This window comes from Vipera ursinii (genome assembly GCF_947247035.1).
Source record: "Vipera ursinii genome assembly, chromosome: 5".
Taxonomy (NCBI): Eukaryota; Metazoa; Chordata; class Lepidosauria; order Squamata; family Viperidae; genus Vipera; species Vipera ursinii.
Genome location: NC_139518.1, coordinates 3543513 through 3564756, shown reverse-complemented (window position 1 = coordinate 3564756; position 21244 = coordinate 3543513). Strand labels below are relative to the sequence as shown.

At 45.5% G+C, this 21244-nt stretch overlaps 1 protein-coding gene across 1 annotated transcript in view; it reads right to left on the bottom strand.

The window, feature by feature from the left end:
* Window positions 1–666: 666 nt before the first annotated feature.
* Window positions 667–21244, bottom strand: part of LOC310641622 (uncharacterized protein) — a gene marked incomplete at its 3' end in the record, with an annotated part of 45062 nt that continues 24484 nt past the window's right edge. The window contains exons 3-6 of the mRNA XM_083364858.1: window positions 17176–17328; window positions 12593–12732; window positions 9460–9525; window positions 667–753 (exon numbers count right to left, since the gene is read on the bottom strand). Of these exons, the coding sequence (XP_083220984.1) occupies window positions 667–753; window positions 9460–9525; window positions 12593–12732; window positions 17176–17328 (446 nt within the window). The remainder of the gene's footprint in view (window positions 754–9459; window positions 9526–12592; window positions 12733–17175; window positions 17329–21244) is intronic.

The window sequence follows — 21244 nt, the reverse complement described above, 5'->3', positions numbered from 1 at the left end:
GTTCCAGTATCTCAGGGGCTGCCCCAAAGAAGAGGGAGCCAAGCTATTCTCCAAAGCGCCCGAGAGGCAGGACAAGAAGCAACGGATGAAAACTAGTCAAGGAGAGAAGCAACCTAGAACTAAGGAGAAACTTCCTGACAGTTAGAACAATTAACCAGTGGAACAACCTGCCTCCAGAAGCTGTGAATGCTTCAACACTGGAAGTTTTTAAGAAAAGACTGGACAGCCATTTGTCTGAAATGGTATAGGGTTTCCTGCCTGAGCAGTGGGCTGGACTAGATGACCTAGGCAACCTTGTACCTAGGTAAGGACTCACTGGAGAAGAGCCTAATGCTGGGAAAGGTGGAGAGCAAGTGAAGAAGGGGAACGAGAGAGAATGAGGTGCTGGATGGAGTCACTGAAGCAGTAGGCATGAGCCTAAATGGACTCCAGAAGATGGTAGAGGACAGGAAGACCTGGAGGAACGTTGTCCATAGGGACGCGGTGGGTCGGACACGACCTCGCAGCTAACAACAACAACAACCTAGGCAAGTCTACGGCGTCCATCATCCCAAAGAGCATGGGAAATCATTTTTCAATCCTTCATCGCGGCGGCCAAGTTTGAATCCCCCCGCCGGCTATCGCCACGAAACGAAAACAGGACGAGCAGATTTGACCCACTGACCTTCACTGATCTTTCGGAAGCAGCTTCACCACCACGATGTCGCCGTTCAGGGCTCTGTTGCGAGCAACGACTCCATCAATGAAAATATCCTGAGTGCCAATCCTGGAAAAGAAATGACTCTTTTTAACGGAGGATATGGATTTTTGTTTTTTGAGGGGGGGGGAGAAAGAAAGAAAGAAAGAAAGAAAGAAAGAAAGAAAGAAAGAAAGAAAGAAAGAAAGAAAGAAAGAAAGAAAGAAAGAAAGAAAGAAGAAGAAGGGGAGGGAGGGAGGGGAGGGAGGGAGGGAGGGAGGGAAGGAGAAAGAAAGAAAGAAAGAAAGAAAGAAAGAAAGAAAGAAAGAAAGAAAGAAAGAAAGAAAGAAAGAAGAAAGAGAGAGAGAGAGAGAGAGGGGAGGGGAGGGAAGGAGAGAGAAAGAAGAAAGAAAGAGAGAGAGAGAAAGAGAGAGAGAGAGAGAGAGAGAGAGAAAGAAAGAAAGAAAGAAAGAAAGAAAGAAAGAAAGAAAGAAAGAAAGAAAGAAAGAAAGAAAGAAAGAAAGAAAGAAAGAAAGAAAGTCAAAATATTACATGCGAGTTCCCCCCCAAAAAGCAAATCAGCATGGGAAAACGGCATCTTCAGACTTCGTGTAGAGGTTTTGCTAAAAAAATAATAATAATCCATAGACAGAATAACAGAGTTGAAAGGGCCTTGGAGGTCATCTAGTCCAGCCCCCGCCCCCAATCTCAGGCAGGAAAAACCTATGCCATTTCAGACCAATGGCTGCCCAGCCTCTTCTTAAAAACCTCCAGAGATGGAGCATCCACAACTTCTGGAGGCAGGTTGTTCCGCTGGTTAATTGTCCTCACAATTGTTAGGAAATTTCTCCTTAGTTCTAGCTCCCTTCTCTCCTTGGTCAGTTTCCACCCGTTGCTTCTTTTTTTTATTTTCTTGCATTCTCGTATTTTCAGCTTTGGGAAGCTCGTTGGCCACGAATCCCTCAAGCTGCTTTTCTGCTAGTTTCGTGGCATAAGTCACCCTGTCAGCTCTGGACTAAATAGGGTCACTGGGAGGAACTTATAAATCTACAGGGAGTGCAGAATTATTAGGCAAATGAGTATTTTGACCACATCATCCTCTTTATGCATGTTGTCTTACTCCAAGCTGTATAGGCTCGAAAGCCTACTACCAATTAAGCATATTAGGTGATGTGCATCTCTGTAATGAGAAGGGGGTGTGGTCTAATGACATCAACACCCTGTATCAGGTGTGCATAATTATTAGGCAACTTCCTTTCCTTTGGCAAAATGGGTCAAAAGAAGGACTTGACAGGCTCAGAAAAGTCAAAAATAGTGAGATATCTTGCAGAGGGGATGCAGCACTCTTAAAATTGCAAAGCTTCTGAAGCGTGATCATCGAACAATCAAGCGTTTCATTCAAAATAGTCAACAGGGTCGCAAGAAGCGTGTGGAGAAACCAAGGCGCAAAATAACTGCCCATGAACTGAGAAAAGTCAAGCGTGCAGCTGCCAAGATGCCACTTGTCACCAGTTTTGGCCATATTTCAGAGCTGCAACATCACTGGAGTGCCCAAAAGCACAAGGTGTGCAATACTCAGAGACATGGCCAAGGTAAGAAAGGCTGAAAGACGACCACCACTGAACAAGACACACAAGCTGAAACGTCAAGACTGGGCCAAGAAATATCTCAAGACTGATTTTTCTAAGGTTTTATGGACTGATGAAATGAGAGTGAGTCTTGATGGGCCAGATGGATGGGCCCGTGGCTGGATTGGTAAAGGGCAGAGAGCTCCAGTCCGACTCAGACGCCAGCAAGGTGGAGGTGGAGTACTGTTTGGGCTGGTATCATCAAAGATGAGCTTGTGGGGCCTTTTCGGGTTGAGGATGGAGTCAAGCTCAACTCCCAGTCCTACTGCCAGTTTCTGGAAGACACTTCTTTCAAGCAGTGGTACAGGAAGAAGTCTGCATCCTTCAAGAAAAACATGATTTTCATGCAGGACAATGCTCCATCACACGCGTCCAAGTACTCCACAGCGTGGCTGGCAAGAAAGGTATAAAAGAAGGAAATCTAATGACATGGCCTCCTTGTTCACCTGATCTGAACCCCATTGAGAACCTGTGGTCCATCATCAAATGTGAGATTTACAAGGAGGGAAAACAGTACACTCTCTGTACAGTGTCTGGGAGGCTGTGGTTGCTGCTGCACGCAATGTTGATGGTGAACAGATCAAAACACTGACAGAATCCATGGATGGCAGGCTTTTGAGTGTCCTTGCAAAGAAAGGTGGCTATATTGGTCACTGATTTGTTTTTGTTATGTTTTTGAATGTCAGAAATGTATATTTGTGAATGTTGAGATGTTATATTGGTTTCACTGGTAAAAATAAATAATTGAAATGGGTATATATTTTGTTTTTTGTTAAGTTGCCTAATAATTATGCACAGTAATAGTCACCTGCACACACAGATATCCCCCTAAAATAGCTATAACTAAAAAACAAACTAAAAACTACTTCCAAAAATATTCAGCTTTGATATTAATGAGTTTTTTGGGTTCATTGAGAACATGGTTTGTTGTTCAATAATAAAATTAATCCTCAAAAATACAACTTGCCTAATAATTCTGCACTCCCTGTAAAGCAAATATTACCCACTTCAGATAAGACCTTGGGTCAAGCCAATTTATTTATTTATTTATTTATTTAATTGGATTTATATACCGCCCTTTCCCAAAGGACTCAATAAGGAGAAGCAAGCTAAAACGAAGACAGTTAAGCCCCAAATGTAGGTTGCTAAGTGAGAATGGTGGCTAAGGGAGCTTTTGCCTCCTCATCGTTGCTGTTGTTAAGTGAGTAACAGGGTCGTTAAAAGGAATCTGGCTTCCCCATTGCTGGTCAGAAGGCTGCCAGAGGGGGGAATCGACGTGACCCCAGGCAAAGCTAAAGCTCACTTAAAGCCCGTTTCTCGCTTAGCAACATAAACTCATGGCTTAGTGGTAGCCATCAATCAAGGACTACCCGTAGAGCGAGGAGGCAAGGAATGTTGCGGGAACGAAAGAAGGCACATCTGGAAGGATGCAGGAGAAGGGCCTTCTCCGTAGTGGCTCCCTCCTTTTGGAATATCATCCCTGCAGAACTGGCCTCCGCTTTGACACTCTTTCATAAGGCCCTGAAGACCCGGCTTTGCCAAGGGGCCTGGGGAACCCAGAGGGAGATGGAGCCCATCAAATGGCTTATTTCACCGGTGTTTGTCACCAGTGTTGTGTGTGTGTGTGTGTGTGTGTGTGTGTGTGTGTGTGTATTCTTTGTAAGCCACACAGAGTCACGGAGATGGAGCGGGCAGCCCATTATTTTCCCAATAAATCAGAAAGGGTACAGAGAAGAGCAACAAAGATGATTAGGGGGCTGGAGGCTAAAACATATAGGGAACGGTTGCTGGAAATGCTGGATATGTCCAGTTTAACGAAGAGAAGGGCGAGGGGTGACATGATAGCAGCCTTCCAATCTCTCAGGGGCTGCCCCAAAGAAGAGGGAGTCAAGCTCTTCTCCAAAGCGCCCGAAGGCAGGAGAAGAAGCAACGGATGGAAACCAATCAAGGAGAGAAGGCAACCTAACAACTAAGGAGAAACTTCCTGACAGTTAAAACAATTAACCAGTGGAACCACCTGCCTCCAGAAGCGGTGAATGCTCCAACACTGGAAGTTTTTAAGAAGAGACTGGACAGCCATTTGTCTGAAATGGTATAGGGTTTCCTGCCTGAGCAGGGGGTTGGGCTAGATGACCTCCAAAGTCCCTTCTAACTAGATGATGATGATGATGATGATGATGCAAATCAATACATCAATACCAATACATCAATAAATCAATACATCAATAAATCATTGTACAGATATGCATTGTGTCTTTGATACAAGAAACTGTCTGACAAGTCTTAAAGTGGCACAAATGAGGATTGAACAATCCTTGGTTGTATAAACAGAGGCACAGAATCAAATTCCCATGAAGTATTAAGGACCACTTTATAAAAAGCCTTAGTAAAGCCACACCTGGAATACGGCATCCAGCTTTGGTCACCACACTGCTAAAAAAAAAGTGTTGAGATTCTAGAAAGGGGTGCAGAGAAGAGCAACAAAGAGGATCAGGGGACTGGAGGCTAAAAGATACGAAGAACGGTTGCAGGAATTGGGGATGTCTAGTTTAATGAAGAGAAGGACGAGGGGAGACAGGATAGCCGTGCTCCAAATTTGAGGGGCTGCCACAAAGAGGAGGGGGGTCGAGTTGTTTTCGAAAGCAGCAGAAGGCAAGACAAGAAGCAACGGATGGAAACTGATCAAGGAGAGAAGCAACTTCCTAAAACAGTGAAGACAACTGACCAGTGGAACCGCTTGCCTCTAGACGTTGTGGATGCTCCATCACTGGAGATTTTTAAGCGAAGACTGGACAGTCAGCTATCTGAAAAAGCACAGGATCTCCAGCTTGAGCAGGGGGGGGTTGGACTAGAAGACCTCCAAGGGTCCCTTCCAGCTCTATTCGGACTGATTGAAAAGTTGCCAAGGTTGGACACTTCTGACTGAGACCAAAGCACGTTTTTTGGAAGCCAAAATAAAAAAATAAAAAAATGCGTTTCTGGACAAAGCGTAGAAAACCGAGAGTCGTGTACAGAAGAGCTGGCCACGCTTCCCAAATCTTCCTGCTGAATCTCTCAAACAAGGACACGAGGGGGGGGGGGAGGAAAAACTCCACGGCTCCCAACTCGGCTGATGTCAGCAGCAGCAGCAAACAGGTGCTCCTGAGAAAAATGGGCGTCCTACGTGCCGAATTGCAACGGCCGGGGTCAGAAGCGGCTAGAGAGAGACCGGGATATCTTCCCATCATGAGGTTCCCACCGAGGAAAATGTACTTGACCCCCACCCACCCTGTGACAGCTCAGGGCTCTCGTGCATCCACAAATACATACATACATACATACATACATACATACATAAAAGGGTATGACTAACTGATGAGAACATAAAAAGTTCTAAATGATCATCTTAGCCTCCCAAATTCTTTATTAGCAATTTGAAGCCAAAACAGGAATGAAAGAGTTAATTAGCAAGGTCCATTCAAAAAGCCTTGACAAATACTTATATATATATATATATATATATATATATATATATATATATATATATATATATATATATATATATATATATACACACACACACACACACACACATATATATATATATATATATATATATATATATATATATATATATATATATATATATATATATATATATATATATATATTGCTCAAAAAAATAAAGGGAACACTTAAACAACACAATGTACTGTATTTAATAGTAGGATTTAATTTTCTAGCAACCTTTATGGAGTGCCGGGTACCAAGCCCACTTAGGCCGCTGGAATATTTCGTTTCCCAGCCGAAGGAGTCGCACTTTGCAGCCGGGGGGGGGGGAGCAGGGGGGGAGGGAGATCGACAGCTGGCGCAAAGTTGCCTCCCATGATGAGATGCCGAAAAATTGCAAAGCTTGTTGGACTAAATCAAGCCAGATTTCGGCTTTGCCGTCCCCCCCACCCCCTCACCCCTCTCCGCCGCCCCCCCCGGCAGTAATCCCACCGCAGAGTTACATCACTCGGCACCCCGGTTGGGACCTGCCATGGGGGGGAGGGGGGAGGGACGGAACAAAAGGAGGTTTTCTTTTGCCCCGCTCGCTCTCGTTTTGTGCTTCTCTTAAATCGCACTCTAGGAAACTAACACTGGCTTCATGTTGCAGCTTTTTTCACAAAGAGTTGATCTGGTTAGTGGATTCGTTCACCTGGTCCTTCTAGCTGGGTTAGGAATTTCCCTCTCGCTAACTCGCTGCAAGAAAGCTGAGAGGGGCGGACGAAGTCTCCCTCTTACCCCCCCTCCTTTAGACTCTACAAGCAGCCCTCGACCTAGAACAGAACAGAGTAACAGAGTTGGAAGGGACCTTGGAGGTCATCTAGTCCAACCCCCAGCTCAGGGAGGAAATGCTATAGCATTTCAGAGTCCAGTCTCTTCTTAAAAACTTCCAGTGTTGGAGCACTCACAACTTCTGGAGGCAAGGAGTTCCACTGGTTAATAGTTTCAGTAAGTCGGAATACAGCTGGAAAGGGGCCTTGGGAGATCTTCTAGTAGTCCAACCCCCTGCTCAGGCAGGAGACCACTAGACCATTTCAGACAAGGGGCTGTCCGGTCTTTTCTTAAAAACTTCCAGTGTTGGAGCATTCACAGCTTCTGGAGGCAGGTTGTTGTTCCACTGGTTAATTGTTCTCGCTGTCAAGACACTCCTCCTTAGTTCCAGGTTGCTTCTCTCCTTGGTCAGTTTCCATCCGTTGCTTCTTGTTCTGCCTTCAGGCACTTTGGAGAATAGCTTGACTGCCTCTTCTTTGGGGCAGCCCCTGAGATATTGGAACACGGCTATCCTGTCCCTCCTCGTCCTTCTCTTCGTTAAACTAGACATACCCAATTCCTGCAACCGTGTTTCATATGTTTTATCCTCCAGTCCCCCGATCATCTTTGTTGCTCTTCTCTGCACTCTTTCTAGAGTCTCAACATCATTTTTACATTGTGGTGACCAAAACTGGATGCCTTATTCGAAGTGTGGCCTTACCAAGGCCTTGTAAACTGGAATTAACATTTCGTGTGATCTTGATTTCTGTCCCTCTCTTGACGCCATTAGTCTGTACCATTTTTTTGCATTTCTTTCAGAGAAGGCCCTTGGAATCTAAAGCGGACCGAGAGAGCATGACTGGATGAGTGGCAATCCAACGTTTTGCCAAGCTGGGTGCATTTCCTGCACCCTCATCGCTTGCTGCCTAGGGAGATTCTCAACCGCCCAGCTCAAGGTGCTTTTCCAAAAGGCAATTGTTTTTTTTTTAATCGTGAAAAACGTTTTGCTTCTCATTCGAGACGCTTCTTCATTAGCAACCGGCCTGCCTTCCATTGAGGACTAGTATATTGCGCGGGTCAGAAAAAGGCCTGAGAAAGCATCTACAGACCCCTTGGACATAAACTCTTTCACCTCCTGCCCTCGGGACACCAGCTTAGGGCACTGCATGCCAAAACAAATAGACACAAAGACAGGTGTTTGGGTTTTTCCCCTCCCCTGTGCCATCACTCGGCTGAACACCTAATCCTCACAATATTGTTTTAAAAGGTAAAGGTAAAGTTTCCCCCGCACATGCGTGCTGGTCGTTTCCTACTCTAGGGGCCGGTGCTCATCTCCGTTTCAAAGCCGAAGAGCCAGCGCTTGTCCGAGGACGTCACCGTGGTCATGTGGCCGGCATGACTAGACGCCAAAGGCGCACGGAACGCTGTTACCTTCCCACCGGAGTAGTCTCTATGTTTCTACATGCATTTTTTTACGTGCTTTCGAACTGCTAGGTTGGCAGAAGCTGGGACGAGTAACAGGCGCTCACTCTGCTACGCGGCACTCGGGATTCGACTGCCAAACTGCCGACCTTCTGATCAACAAGCTCAGCGTCTTAACCCACCGCGTCCCTAATATTGTTTTACGTCTAAGTATATTTACCCGGGTTTGATGGCTGTATTGCTATTATCCTTCTCGTCTTTTCCACTTCCTTCTCCTATTGGCATCATTATATTGTGATTATTATTATTAATAAATAATAATAATAATAAATAATAAACCTTTATTGTCAAAGTACAACATGTGTACATTGAGATTAGCTGAGCCTCCCCTCGTGCTCTCTCCCCCCAACACACAGTGTTGTTTTGAATGTACACTGAGAGATTCTGCACCGGAGACACATTCCTTATGAGTCGAATTGCACTTGGCCAAACGAAATTCAATGGTAAAAAAAGTAACGTTCTACATTTAGGCAGGAAAAATCAAATGCACAGGTATAGTACAGGGGGTACGTTGCTCAATAGTAGTAACTGTGAGAGAGATCTCGGAGTCCTAGTAGACAATCACTTCAATATGAGCCAGCCGTGTGCTGCAGCTGCCAAAAAAGCCAACACAGTGCTAGGCTGCATTAACAGAGGGATAGAATCAAGATCACACGAAGTGTTAATACCACTTTACAAGGCCTTGGTAAGGCCACCCTTGGAATCCTGCATCCAGTTTTGGTCACCACAATGTAAACAAGATGTTGAGACTCTAGAAAGAGTACAGAGAAGAGCAACAAAGATGATTAGGGGACTGGAGGCTAAAACACATAAGGAACAGTTGCAGGAATTGGGTATGTCTAGTTTAATGAAGAGAAGGACGAGGGGGAACATGATAGCAGTCTTGCAATATCTCAAGGGATGCCCAAAGAAAAGGGAGTCAAGCTATTCTCCAAAGCCCCTAAAGGAAGGGCAAGAAGCAACGGATGGAAACTCATCAAGGAGAGAAGCAACCTAGAACTAAGGAGAAACTTCCTGACAGTTAGAACAATTAACCAGTGGAACAACCTGCTTCCGGAAGCGGTGAATGCTCCAACACTGGAAGTTTTTAAAGAGAGACTGGTCAGCCATTTGTCTGAAATGGTATAAGGTTTCCTGCCTGAGCAGGGGGTTGGACTAGATGATCTCCAAGGTCCCTTCCAACTTTATCATCATCATCACCGCCATCATCATTACTAAGTATTCTAGTTCAGCTCAGAAGCTTCTTCTGAAGAATTAAAGAAGCTTCTTGGATGAGAAATGTTTTCAAGGGGGGAAAAAAAACCCATGAAAGTCCAGTTCATCTCTTGCTCCTCCATCAATCCAAGACGGGAGGGATGTTCATCCCACGTGAACCCCCCCATTGCTAAGGTTTACAGAATTACTTACTGGGGAAGGAATGAAGGCATCATGGTATTTCTTGGGGTTTATCCTCAGGGGTCCCTTAAGACAAAAAAAGGAAAAAAAGAAGGAAACATTGAAATTAGATTTCAGCAAAGAAGTTGCTTTAATGCAGACATCTCAAACACAAGGCCCGGGGCCGGATTCGGCCCGCAAAGTGGTTTCATGTGGCCCGTGAAGCCATCCTGGAAACAGTGAGGGAACGGCCCCCGCTGCCTTGGCCCTGGCTCAGAGACCCTCCTTCTGCCAGAGACCCTCAGATCTGTCCCACTCCTGCCCAGGCCCCCATAGGCACCCTTGATGCCAACGAGGTAGAGCTGGCCACGCCCACCCAGTAGGCCATATGCACTCTAGCCACGCCCACCCAGTAGGCCACGCCCACCCTGGCCACACCCACCCGGCCCCTTGAGGGCAACCGCAATGCTGATGCGGCCCTCCGTGAAATTGAGTTTGACACCCCTGTGTTACCAGAAACTCAAAATAGAAACCAGCGGCCATTTCCTACTGACTGGCACGCTGGCTGAGGAATTCTGGGAGTTGAAGTCCGCAAGGCATAAAAGGGTCAGGTTTGAAGACCCCTGTGGTAAACTAATGATTTTATTACTCCCAATGCTTTTGTAGGTTGTGAGTTACCTTGAAGACCACTGAATTAAAATGCAAGGTATGTCAACATTAAGTGAAAATACAGATAGTCCTTACGAGTTAGACTGGAATTTCCGTGGTAAAGCGAGATTGCTAAGCGAGCTGAGCCCAAACTGAACAGAATAACAGAGTTGGTAGGGACCTTGGAGGTCTTCTTGTCTAACCCCTCTAGAAAGAGTGCAGAGAAGAGCAACAAAGATGATTGGGGGACTGGAGGCTAAAACATATGAAGAACGGTTGCTGGACTTGGGTATGTCTAGTTGCATGAGAAAAAGGACCAGGGGTGACACGATAGCAGTCTTCCAATATCTAAGAAGAGGGAGTCAAGCTATTGTCCAAAAGATCAGAAGGCAGGACAAGAAGCAGCGGATGGAAACTCATCAAGGAGAGAAGCAACCTAGAACTAAGGAGAAACTTCCTGACAGTGAGGACAATTAACCAGTGGAACAACCTGCCTCCAGAAATTGTGGGTGCTCCAACACTGGAGGTTTTTTAAGAAGAGACCGGACAGCCACTTGTCTGAAATGGTCTGGGGTCTCCTGCTTGAGCAGGGGGGCTGGACTAGAAGACCTCACAAGATCCCTTCCAACTGTGTTATTCTTTCATTCTTTTACCTGTCTTAGTAACAATCAGCCACAAAAAGGTTATCCTCACTTTTGTTTGATAGTGGAGAAGGGGGAAGAAAGAATGATTAAGAAATAAGTAACAAATACCCCCCCACCCCTTCCATGCACATTAAGGTTTACATTTTCTCTCTCTCTCTCTCTCTCTCTCTCTCTCTCTCTCTCTCTCTCTCTCTCTCTCTCTCTCTCTCTCTCCCTCTCTCTCTCCCTCCCTCTCTCTCTCTTCCTCCCTCCCTCCCTCTCTCTCTCTCTCTCTCCCTCTCTCTCTCTCTCCCTCCCTCTCTCTCTCTCTCTCTCCCTCCCTCCCTCCCTCCCTCCCTCTCTCTCTCTCTCTCTCTCTGCTTTGGTCTTTTTCTTGTGAGAGAGAGAGACGAACAGAAAAGGACAGGATTGATCTCCTGTCTCTTCAAAAGCAGATGGGACTTATAATCCGTGCCTCCGAAAATCCTATTTAGCCATTTTCACGCCATGACATCATATCTGGAGCCAGCCGCTCATCCCCCATCTGCAGGCAACAACTGTTTGTACATTGTGCGTCGAGGGCCAGGGCTCTCTCTCCCCCAGAATCTCATGATGTCACCCCTCAACTTTGCAATCCTTCACACATACACACACACACACACACACACGCACACAAATGGCGGCTAGATTTTGTCAGGAAAGGGGCCACGGCTACTGCTTTCCTCCCGAAACATGGAGACAGGCACTCGGCAGGCCGAGGGGAGGCTGAAGGATCTGGGGGCGTTCAAGGCTGAGGGGAAAAAAAGAATGCGAGGAGACACAACAGCCGTGTTCAGGTAGTCCTCGACTTACAACAGATTGTTTAGTGACCAGTTTCCTGGTTTCTAAGCCTGCACCTTACATTTCAGTGGATTTGAAGAAGAAGAAAAAGGGGAAAAAACCGCTTTGCCCTTGGTTAAATTTCTATGGGGATTCTGAATTATCCAGGCGTTCCCAAAGGTGCTTCTTTTTCCTGAGGCGACTGGACTTCCTTGTTTTTCCTTGGAAGGCGTTTCGCTTCTCATCCCGGAAGCTTCTTCAGCTCTGACTGGATGATGGGAGGATTTATACTCCTTGCAGACCGCTGGTCATTTGCCTTCTTTTAGAGAGTCCTTGAGGCCACTTGGAGGTTTACCTCAGGGTCACCTCAGCACTGCAAATGGGTGTGGAGCCTTCTTGGAACTGCTGAAAGGACTGTTTTGTGGACTGGACGACACCATCTATCTCCACACAGGCCTTTCGGCAGTTCCAAGGCGGCTCCACACCCATTTGCACCACTCGGGGGGCCCTGAGGACACAGATAAACCTCCAAGTGGCCTCAATGACTGTCTAAAACAGGGCTCTTCAAACGTGGCCCTTTGATGACTTCTGGACTTCAACTCCCAGAATTCCTCAGCCAGCGTGCCTGGCTGAGGAATTCTGGGAGTTGAAGTCCAGAAGTCCCTAAAAGGGCCACGTTTGAAGAGCCCTGCTCTAAAAGAAGGCAAATGACCAGCGGTCTTGCAAGGCATATATATAAATCCTTCCATTCCCCACCATCCAGTCAGAGTTGAAGAAGCTTCTGGGACAAGAAGCGAAACACCTTCCAAGGGAAAAAAAAATATCAAAAAAGTCCAGTTGCCTCCTGGAACGAACACTTTTGGGACCCCTGTTAAATTGTTTTAATTTGGGCGTCCTCCTTGCGAAATCTCCATAAATAAGTCTAGAAATGCACAAACATCTTCTTGGGGGCATTAATTCCAAATCTTAAGATTCCAACTTCATTTCACCATCGGTCAGGTCAGTCTTTCCGGCCCGGCTTTTTTTGGTTTTGCACACAACGGCCCGCCCAAAGTTTCCGGCACCTGAATCAGTGTTTCTCTCTTCAGACCCCTGGATACGTCCTCCTTCGCCATGTAGGCTTCAAATATCTTCTTCCGCGTGCGAGTGGCTTTGCTCCAGTTCTTCCTCTCTCCCGGGGTGGAGGAAGCAGCATAAGGGGCTCCTGAAAGCAAAGTCACCATCAATGGCCTTCTCGCTCGTAACAGTCAAAGAGAATGACTTTACAAAGCTTAAGTAGGCAATGGGTGTTTTCTCCCTTTAGGGGTTTTTTTTAAAACAACAACGCCATTGAAATTATGTGGAGGATTCCCTGAATATGAATTAGGGTGAAGATTAACGAGTCAGCAGAAGGTCCAGATTATTCCCCACAGCAAAGAGAATCAGAGACGGTCAAACCAAACTCTTTTTATCCAAAGAAGAGACTATATCTCTCACACCCTGCTTCAATTCCGGATTTTGTGCTTGTAATGAAAAAGATAAAAAAAATGAAACCCTGATTCCGTTGTTTTGCTAATTAGACAGGTTTATGGTGACAGAAGTGCGGTGTGAAAGCAAAAAGTTGTGCTTGGAATGTTGTCATCTTCTGCTGTGCTAAAGGGAGTCAGAACTTTTCTTTTCCCATCCCCTTCTTCTAGTTTTCGATTACTTTCTTGAATTTCTCTTTGCATTTTGTATTTTGACAAACCAATAAAACTATTGTTACAAACAAACAAACAAAAAAAGAAGGCAATTCAGACATCGCGCCTGAAGGCAGAACAAGAAGCAACGGGTGGAAACTAACCAAGGAGAGAAGCAACCTAGAACTAAGGAGAAACTTCCTGACTGTTAGAACAACTAACCAGTGGAACCCCTTGCCTCCAGAAGCTGTGAATGCTCCAACACTGGAAGTCTTTAAGAAGAGACTGGACAGCCATTTGACTGAAATGGTGTAGAGTTTCCTGCCTGAGCAGGGGGTTGGACTAGATGACCTCCAAGGTCCCTTCCAGCTCTATTCTGATTGATTGATTGTGACTCACAACATGCCCAATTTTATAACCCTTTTTTGCCATGGTTGTTAAGCAAATCACCGCCGTTCTAAAGCGAGTCATGTGGTCATTAAATAAATCCAGCTTCCCACATCGACTTTCCTTGTCGGAAGCCAGCTGGAGAAGGCCGCGAATGGCGATCAGATGATCTTCCAGAAGTCAACTTTTAGCCCAAAGGTGCTTTTTTTCAGGAGGCGACTGGACTTTCTTGTTTTCCTTGGAAGACGTTTCGCTTCTGAACCCAGAAGCTTCCTCAGCTCAGACTGAATGGTGAGGAATGGGAGGATTTATACTCCTTGCAGACAGCTGGTCATTTGCATCCTTTTAGAGAGGAGTTGAGTCTATTTGGAGGTTTACCTGTGTCCTCAGGATCACCTGAGTAGTGCAAAGGTGTGTGGAGCCTTCTTAGCTGCAGGACGTTTTCTGCCCAGAGTAGAATTAAAATGAGAATGAGAATGAGAATGAGAATGAGAATGAGAATGAGAATTAGAATGAGAATGAGAATGAGAATTAGAATTACATGGCTACATGGCTTAGGCCCAGGATATTTGCAGGACCGTCTGCTGCCAGGAACGATTTCCCATCGCCCTGTGCGCTCACACAGAGAGGGCCTCCTCAGGGTGCCGTCGGCTAGACAATGTCGGCTGACAACCCGCAGGGGGAGGGCCTTCTCTGTGGGGGCACCTGCCCTGTGGAATCAGCTCCCTCGGGGAGTTCCGGATGTTCCCCGGATCTCCGTTCCTTTCGTCGCGACCTTAAAACATGGCTTTTTCAGCAGGCCGGCCTGGACTGATGATAATGGGGTTTTAATTATGATTTTAAATGTTTTTATTGGTTTGAGTGGGACTTCGACATAATTTAATTCTTTTTTTAATATTTGTATTTATTGTATTTTATTGTTGTTAGCCGCCCTGAGTCCTTCGGGAGATAGGGCGGCATACAAGTCTCATAATAAATAAATAAATAAATAAATAAATAAATAAATAAATAAATAAATAAATAAATAAATAAATAAATAATATAAATTAGAATTAGAATTAGAATTAGAATTAAGAATTAGAATTAGAACAGAATAGAACCTTGGAGGTCTTCTAGTACAGCCCCCTGCTCAAGCACGAGAACCTATACCGCCACAGACAGGTGATTGTCTAGTCCACAGGTCTGCAACCCGTGGCTCCAGAGCCACATGTGGCTCTTTCAGCCGTCTCCTGCGGCTCCCAGTCCTCTGCCATGTGCAGTCCAAAAATAAAAAAGTGTGACTAAAAAGGTTCAACCAATCAATTCAAATATGCAGGGTAGGTGCATATCTCGCCTTGGCTCCACTCTTCAGTCAAACCCTGTACTGCGCATGCGCGCACGTACACGCATGCGCATGCATTTTTTGCGGCTCCCAGTTTTTCCTTTTGTGGGGGAACTGGTTCTGAGTGGCTCTTTCACTGTTTCAGGTTGCTGACCCCTGGTCTAGTCTCTTCTTAAAAATTTCCAGTGATGGAGCACTCAAGATTTCTGGTGGCAAGCGGTTCCACTGGTTGATTGTCCTCACTGTCAGGAAGTTTCTCCTAAGCTCCAGGTTGCTTCTCCCTTTGGTCAGTTTCCAACCATTGTTTCTCGTCCGGCCCTCTGGTGCTCTGGTGAACAACCTGCCCCCCTACTCTGCCTTGTGGCAGCCCCTCAGATACTGGAATGTTGCTATCATGTCTCCCCTATTTCTTCTTTTCTTTAGACTAGCCCAGGGGTAGGCAACCTTGGCTCTTTTATGACTAGTGGACCTCAACTCCCAGAATTCCTGAGCCAGCTATGCCAGCTATGCTATGCTGGCTCAGGAATTCTGGGAGTTGAAGTCCACTAGTCATCATAAATGAGCCAAGGTTGCCTACCCCTGGACTAGCCAAACCCAAGTCCCGTAGCCGTTCCGTTAAATCCTTCCATTCCCCACCATCCATCCGGAACTGAAGAAGCTGCTTGGATGAGAAGGGAAACGTCCTCCAAGAAAAAGAGGAAAATCCAGTTGCCTCCTGGAAAAAAGAAAAAAAAAGCACCTTTGGGACAACCGTGATTGGGATGACTGAGAATCCCCGTCAACTTTTAATTGGGGTTCTAACACGTCTCTTGCATTGTAAAAATGAAGGCTAATGAATAGCAGGCAACCTTGGGGTTCCACGCTTAACAAAGCCGAGCGACGTTTTCTTCAAAGCACCCCGACACGGAGAGAAACGTTCCAGAAAGGGACCCTCCGTGTGCCGGAGACATCCGACAGCTGCTTTTCCGAGGGCATAAAATGCGGAATTAGCGTCAGGGAACAATGGAAGGCCTCCCAGCCCTGAGGGGGCCGGTGGGGGCCACGGAAGATCAGAGAAGGACAAGGAGTCCAGCAGCTGAGGAGAACGTTCAGCCAAAGCTGCAAAGCTGGCAGCCGAGCGCGAGGAGACATGTGCGAACGGATCACCTCTCTGAGAAGGCGCCTGGGTCCAACTTATGAGTCAGGCTGACACCGGCTGGGCTGAAAGCTAGAACGTCGGCCTAGATCCACCTGGATCCGAGGCCTTCTGGGCCCTCTTCCTCCACTTCCCGGCGGTGTTAATAGACAGCCGAAGAAGGCAATCTGGGACAATTCAGCAATTCAGTTATTTAAAAAAAGATTAAAACATTATTTTAATTTTTGTCATTCACTTTCCATTCGGCCCCTTCTTTGCCGTTCTTTCTTCAACGATTCTATTCTACTATTCAATATCAGTGTCCCGTGGCAAGTTGTCCCGTGGCAAATTTTCCTGTGGCGAGTTTCCCCGTGGTGAGTTGTTCTGTGGCAATGGTGAGTTGTTCCGTGGTGAGTTTTCCCGTGGCAACTTATCCCGTGGCAAGTTTTCCCATGCTGAGTTTTCCCATGGTGAGCTGTTCCGTGGTGAGTTGCCCTGTGGCAAATTGTCCCGTGGCATGTTTTCCTATGCTGAATGGTGAGTTGTTCCATGGCAAGTTTTCCCGTGGCAAGTTTTCTCATGGCAAGTTTTCCCATGGTGAGTTGTTCTGTGACGAGTTTTCTCATGGCAAGTTATCCCGCGGCAAGTTTTCCCATGCCGAGTTGTTCCGTGGCGCGTTTTCTTGTGGCAAGTTGTCCTGTGGCAAATGGTCCCATGGCAAGTTTTTCTATGCTGAATTTTCCCACGGTGAGTTGTTCCGTGGCAAGTTTTCCCCTAATGAGTTGTTCTGTGGCAAGTTTTCCTGTGGCACGTTGTCCCACGGTGAGTTGCCTGTGGCAAGTTGTCACAGACCCTCAAGCGTCTGTGAAATGACAGCTGTATTTGGTACATCTAGCCAGCCACGCTCCATAATTAACTGCAGTTTGGGTAATTGGGTTTAATTCTGGTGGTTGAGTTCATTTTGTGTTGTTGTTTTTTTAAAAAAATCTTAAGTTATTAAGATGTTAAGCTGCGCCAGTCGAATAAAACAGCAGAATTCAAAAGGCAAAGTTAGAAATGTAAATTGCACAATCCAGCATAGCCGTACTAAACAACCCTAACTCCATCTCATCTTTTATTAGGTGTCTGCCTTTTTTTAAAAAAAAAAAAGTGCTGCGTGGATCCTACCTTTAGAAGTTCCTTGATGTCGGAAGTTCATCCTGCAATCGGAGCTGCTGGCAGTGACAACTTGAGATTCGGACAGTTGTCGCCTCCTGTCCACGTGTGGCGGGGCTCGGGTTGATTCAGAGTTGTTCCTGGCCCTGGCCGAACCTCGCTTGTCTGCATGGGGAAGAATCGAAACACAACATTTTTCAGTCTCAAGCTGACGAGCAGGAAAGTCTCTTCTTGAAATAATAATAATAATAATAATAATAATAATAATAATAATAATAATAATAATAATAATAATAATAATAATATTACGAAACACAAAACTGGGATACCCCATCTCAAGCCAGCATGGCAAGATAAACCATCTACTATACATGGATGACTTAAAACTGTATGCGAAAAACCACACTGAACTTGAATCAATACTCAACGCAGTTCAACTATTTAGTAGCAACATCAGAATGGACTTTGGACTTGGAAAATGTGCTATATTATCCATGCAACGAGGAAAAATGGGAAAAATAGAAGGAATAGAAATGGGAAACTGAAGTATTATGAAAGCACTAGCAAAGGATGACGGTTACAAATACCCAGGCATATTGGATGCAGATAACATCTTGAATGGAAAAGTCAAAGACTCAACACAAAAGGAATACATCAGGAGAGTCCGCAAAATACTAAAATCAAAGCTGAATGCTGGAAATATAATTAAAGCCATTAATACATGGGCAGTCCCAGTGATACGCTACCCAGCTGCAATTATCAACTGGACATTGGCCAAATTGGAAGACCTAGACTGGAAAACGCGTAAACTTTTGAACATGCACCATGTTTTACATCCACAAAGTGACATCGACAGACTGTACCTGCCCAGAAGAATAGGGGGCAGAGGGATACTGCAAATCCACCAAACTGTAGAAGAAGAAAAACGAAGTTTGAATGTCTATGTGAATTAAAGTACAGAAAAATTGCTGCAGGCTGTGAAAACAGAGCAGTATCAAAATAACAGAAACAAAGGCAGACTATAAGGAAAAACGGCTGGATGACAGATTAAATAGATGGAAAACCAAAGCTTTGCATGGACAGCATTTGAAAAATACTGAAGGAAAATGTGATAACAACTTACTTGACATGGGCATGGCTTAAGATGGGAACCATCAAGAAAGAAACGGAAGGCTTAATACTGGCTGCTCAAGAACAAGCACTACAAACTAATGCCATGAAAGCGAAGATACAAAAATCTACTGACAATCCAAATTGCCGACTTTGCAACAACAAAGTTGAAACTGTTTCACAGTTAATATGTGAGTGCAGCAAAATTGCACAAACGGATTACAGAGCTAGACACGACCGAGTTGCTAAACTAATCGACTGGGCATTGTGTAAAAAATACGACTTGCCTGTGTCCGAAAAGTCATGGGAACATAGGTGGAAAAAGTTGTGGAGAATGAGAGGGTGAAGATCTTGTGGGACTTCCGAATACAGACAGATCGACATTTGGAACACAACACACCAGATATCGCAGTCATAGAGAACCGAAGCCTATAGTTGATTGATATCGCTGTACCAGGAGATGCCAGAGTCGAAGAAAAAGAACTGGAAAAAATTACGAAATACCGCGACCTGGCCATCGAAACTGCATGATTATGGATGAAACGCGTAACAGTGATACCCATTGTCATCGGGGCACTGGGAACTATGTCCAAAAACTTTGCAAAACACATCAAGAAATTGCAGCTTCCTGCAATAACCCCAGCAATGCTACAAAAAACTGCGCTACATCTTACATTTTAAGGAGATACCTGGTTGATACCTAGGATGCTGGCAGCAACCCGTGTCAACCATCAGCGCCAGTCAGTTTGAGTGTTCAGTTCATGTTTTATGAATGGAGGAGGAGGAGGAGGAGGAGGAGGAGGAGGAGGAGGAGAAGGAGAAGGAGAAGGAGAAGGAGAAGAAGAAGAAGAAGAAGAAGAAGAAGAAGAAGAAGAAGAAGAAGAAGAAGAAGAAGAAGAAGAACAACAACAACAACAACAACAACAACAACAACAACAACAACAACAACATCTTTTCATCCGTTACAGGAGGTTCTGCTTCGGGGTGATGCCGCGTTCAGAACGTCTGGAAACTATTGCAGGTTAACAGAGTAAAACGCCCATTTATTTTGGTACATTTCTATCCCTTTAAAATTGCAGATAATCACGCAAAGAATATAAATCCTTCCATTCCCCACCGGTCAGTTGAAACCAAAAAAGCTTCTTGGATGAGAGTGGTAGGCGTGAGCTTAAAGGGACTCCAGAAGACGATAAGAGGACAGGAGGGCCTGGAGGAACATCATCCATGGGGTCGCCAGGGGTCAGACACAACTTCGCCACTAACAACTACAAAGCAGCCATCCCGATTACCGCAGCCCAGATTGGATAGGCAGTCCTCGATTTACAACCATTGAAAGTTACAGCAGCGCTGAAAACAGTAGCTTTTAACCGGACCTCACACTTACAACCACTGCAGCATCCCCATGGCCATGTCATCAAATGTGGACCCTTGGCAACTGGCATGTATTTACAATGGGGGCAGTGTCCCAGAATCATGTGATGGCCATTTGCAACCTTCTCAGATGGTTTCTGATATAAGCAAAGTCAGTGTGTGTGGGGGGGGGGGGGGAGACAGATTCCCTTAATGACTGTGTGATTCACTTAAGTTTAAGTTTATTAGATTTATATACCGCCCTTTTCCCCGTAGGATTCAGGGCGGTTTACAAGGTGTTTAAAACATCAATACAATAAAAAAAATTAAAAACAATTAAAATAAATTAAATGACCACTTAATGACCACTGCAGTGATTCGCTTAACAACTATTGCAAAAGAGGCTGTAAAATCGGGCACGCCTCGTTTAGCAAATTCTGCTCCCAACTGTGGTGGTAAGTTAAGGATTTTCTGCAGGTCAGACTTAACCGTTCAACCATGCAGTGTCAGCCGTGCCACACACAAGCAGGGAGCTTTGTTGGGTGTGCTTCGCACAACTGTACCTCTCTGGTATTGGGAGGTACCCGAATCTCGATAGCTAATTACACCCAAGATGCGTTCAGGAGTATCCCTGTCACCAACTCTCATTCTTCTCGGCACACCCTGGATTTCCATACCTTCACGTGCTAAATAACTGCCACACCTGGAATACTGCGGACAATTTTGGGCACCTTATCACAAAAAAAGATGTTGAGAGTTTGGGAAAAATTCAGAGAAGAGCTAACGAAGATGATCCAAGGCCTGGAGACCAAAACATATGCAGAACGGCTGCAGGACTTGGGTTTGGTGAGTCTAAAGGAAAGAAGAAAGAGGGGAGACATGATAGCAACGTTCCAGTATTTGAGGGGCTGCCACAAAGAAGAGGGGAGGGTCCAAATATTTTTCAAAGCACCAGAGGGCAGGGCGAGAAACAATGGTTGGAAACTGACCAAAGGGAGAAGCAACCTGGAATTATGGAGAAACTTCCCGACAGTGAGGACAATTAACCAGTGGAACCGCTTGCCACCAGAAATCTTGAGCGCTCCATCACTGGAAATTTTTAAGAAGAGACTAGACAATCACCTGTCCGTGGTGGTATAGGTTCTCCTGCTTGAGCAGGGGGCTGGACTAGAAGACCTCCAAGGTCCCCTCCAGCTCCTATCCTATGCTCTATTCTCTAATACTCAGGGCAAAATCCAGAAACCTGCGAGGGAGGCCCAAGAATTAGAAACCCAGCCACTGAATTCACTAGCAAATTAAAAATCTGATAAACTGATTATTACAATAAAAAGACACCAGGGACAAGATGCAAACATTATAAAGACGCTGAGACTCTGGCAAGAGTGCAGAGAAGAGCAACAGAGAGGATTAGGGGACTGGAAGCTAAAACATACGAAGAGCAGTCTCAGGAATTGGGAAGGTCTGGTCTAGTGAAGAGAAGGACAAGGGGAGACATGATAGCAGAGCTCCCATATTTGAGGGGCTCCTAAAAAGACGAGGGGATCAACCTATTCTCCAAAGTGCCTGAAGGCAGGACAAGAAGCAGCAGATGGAAAGTCATTTAAGGAGAGAAGCAACCTGG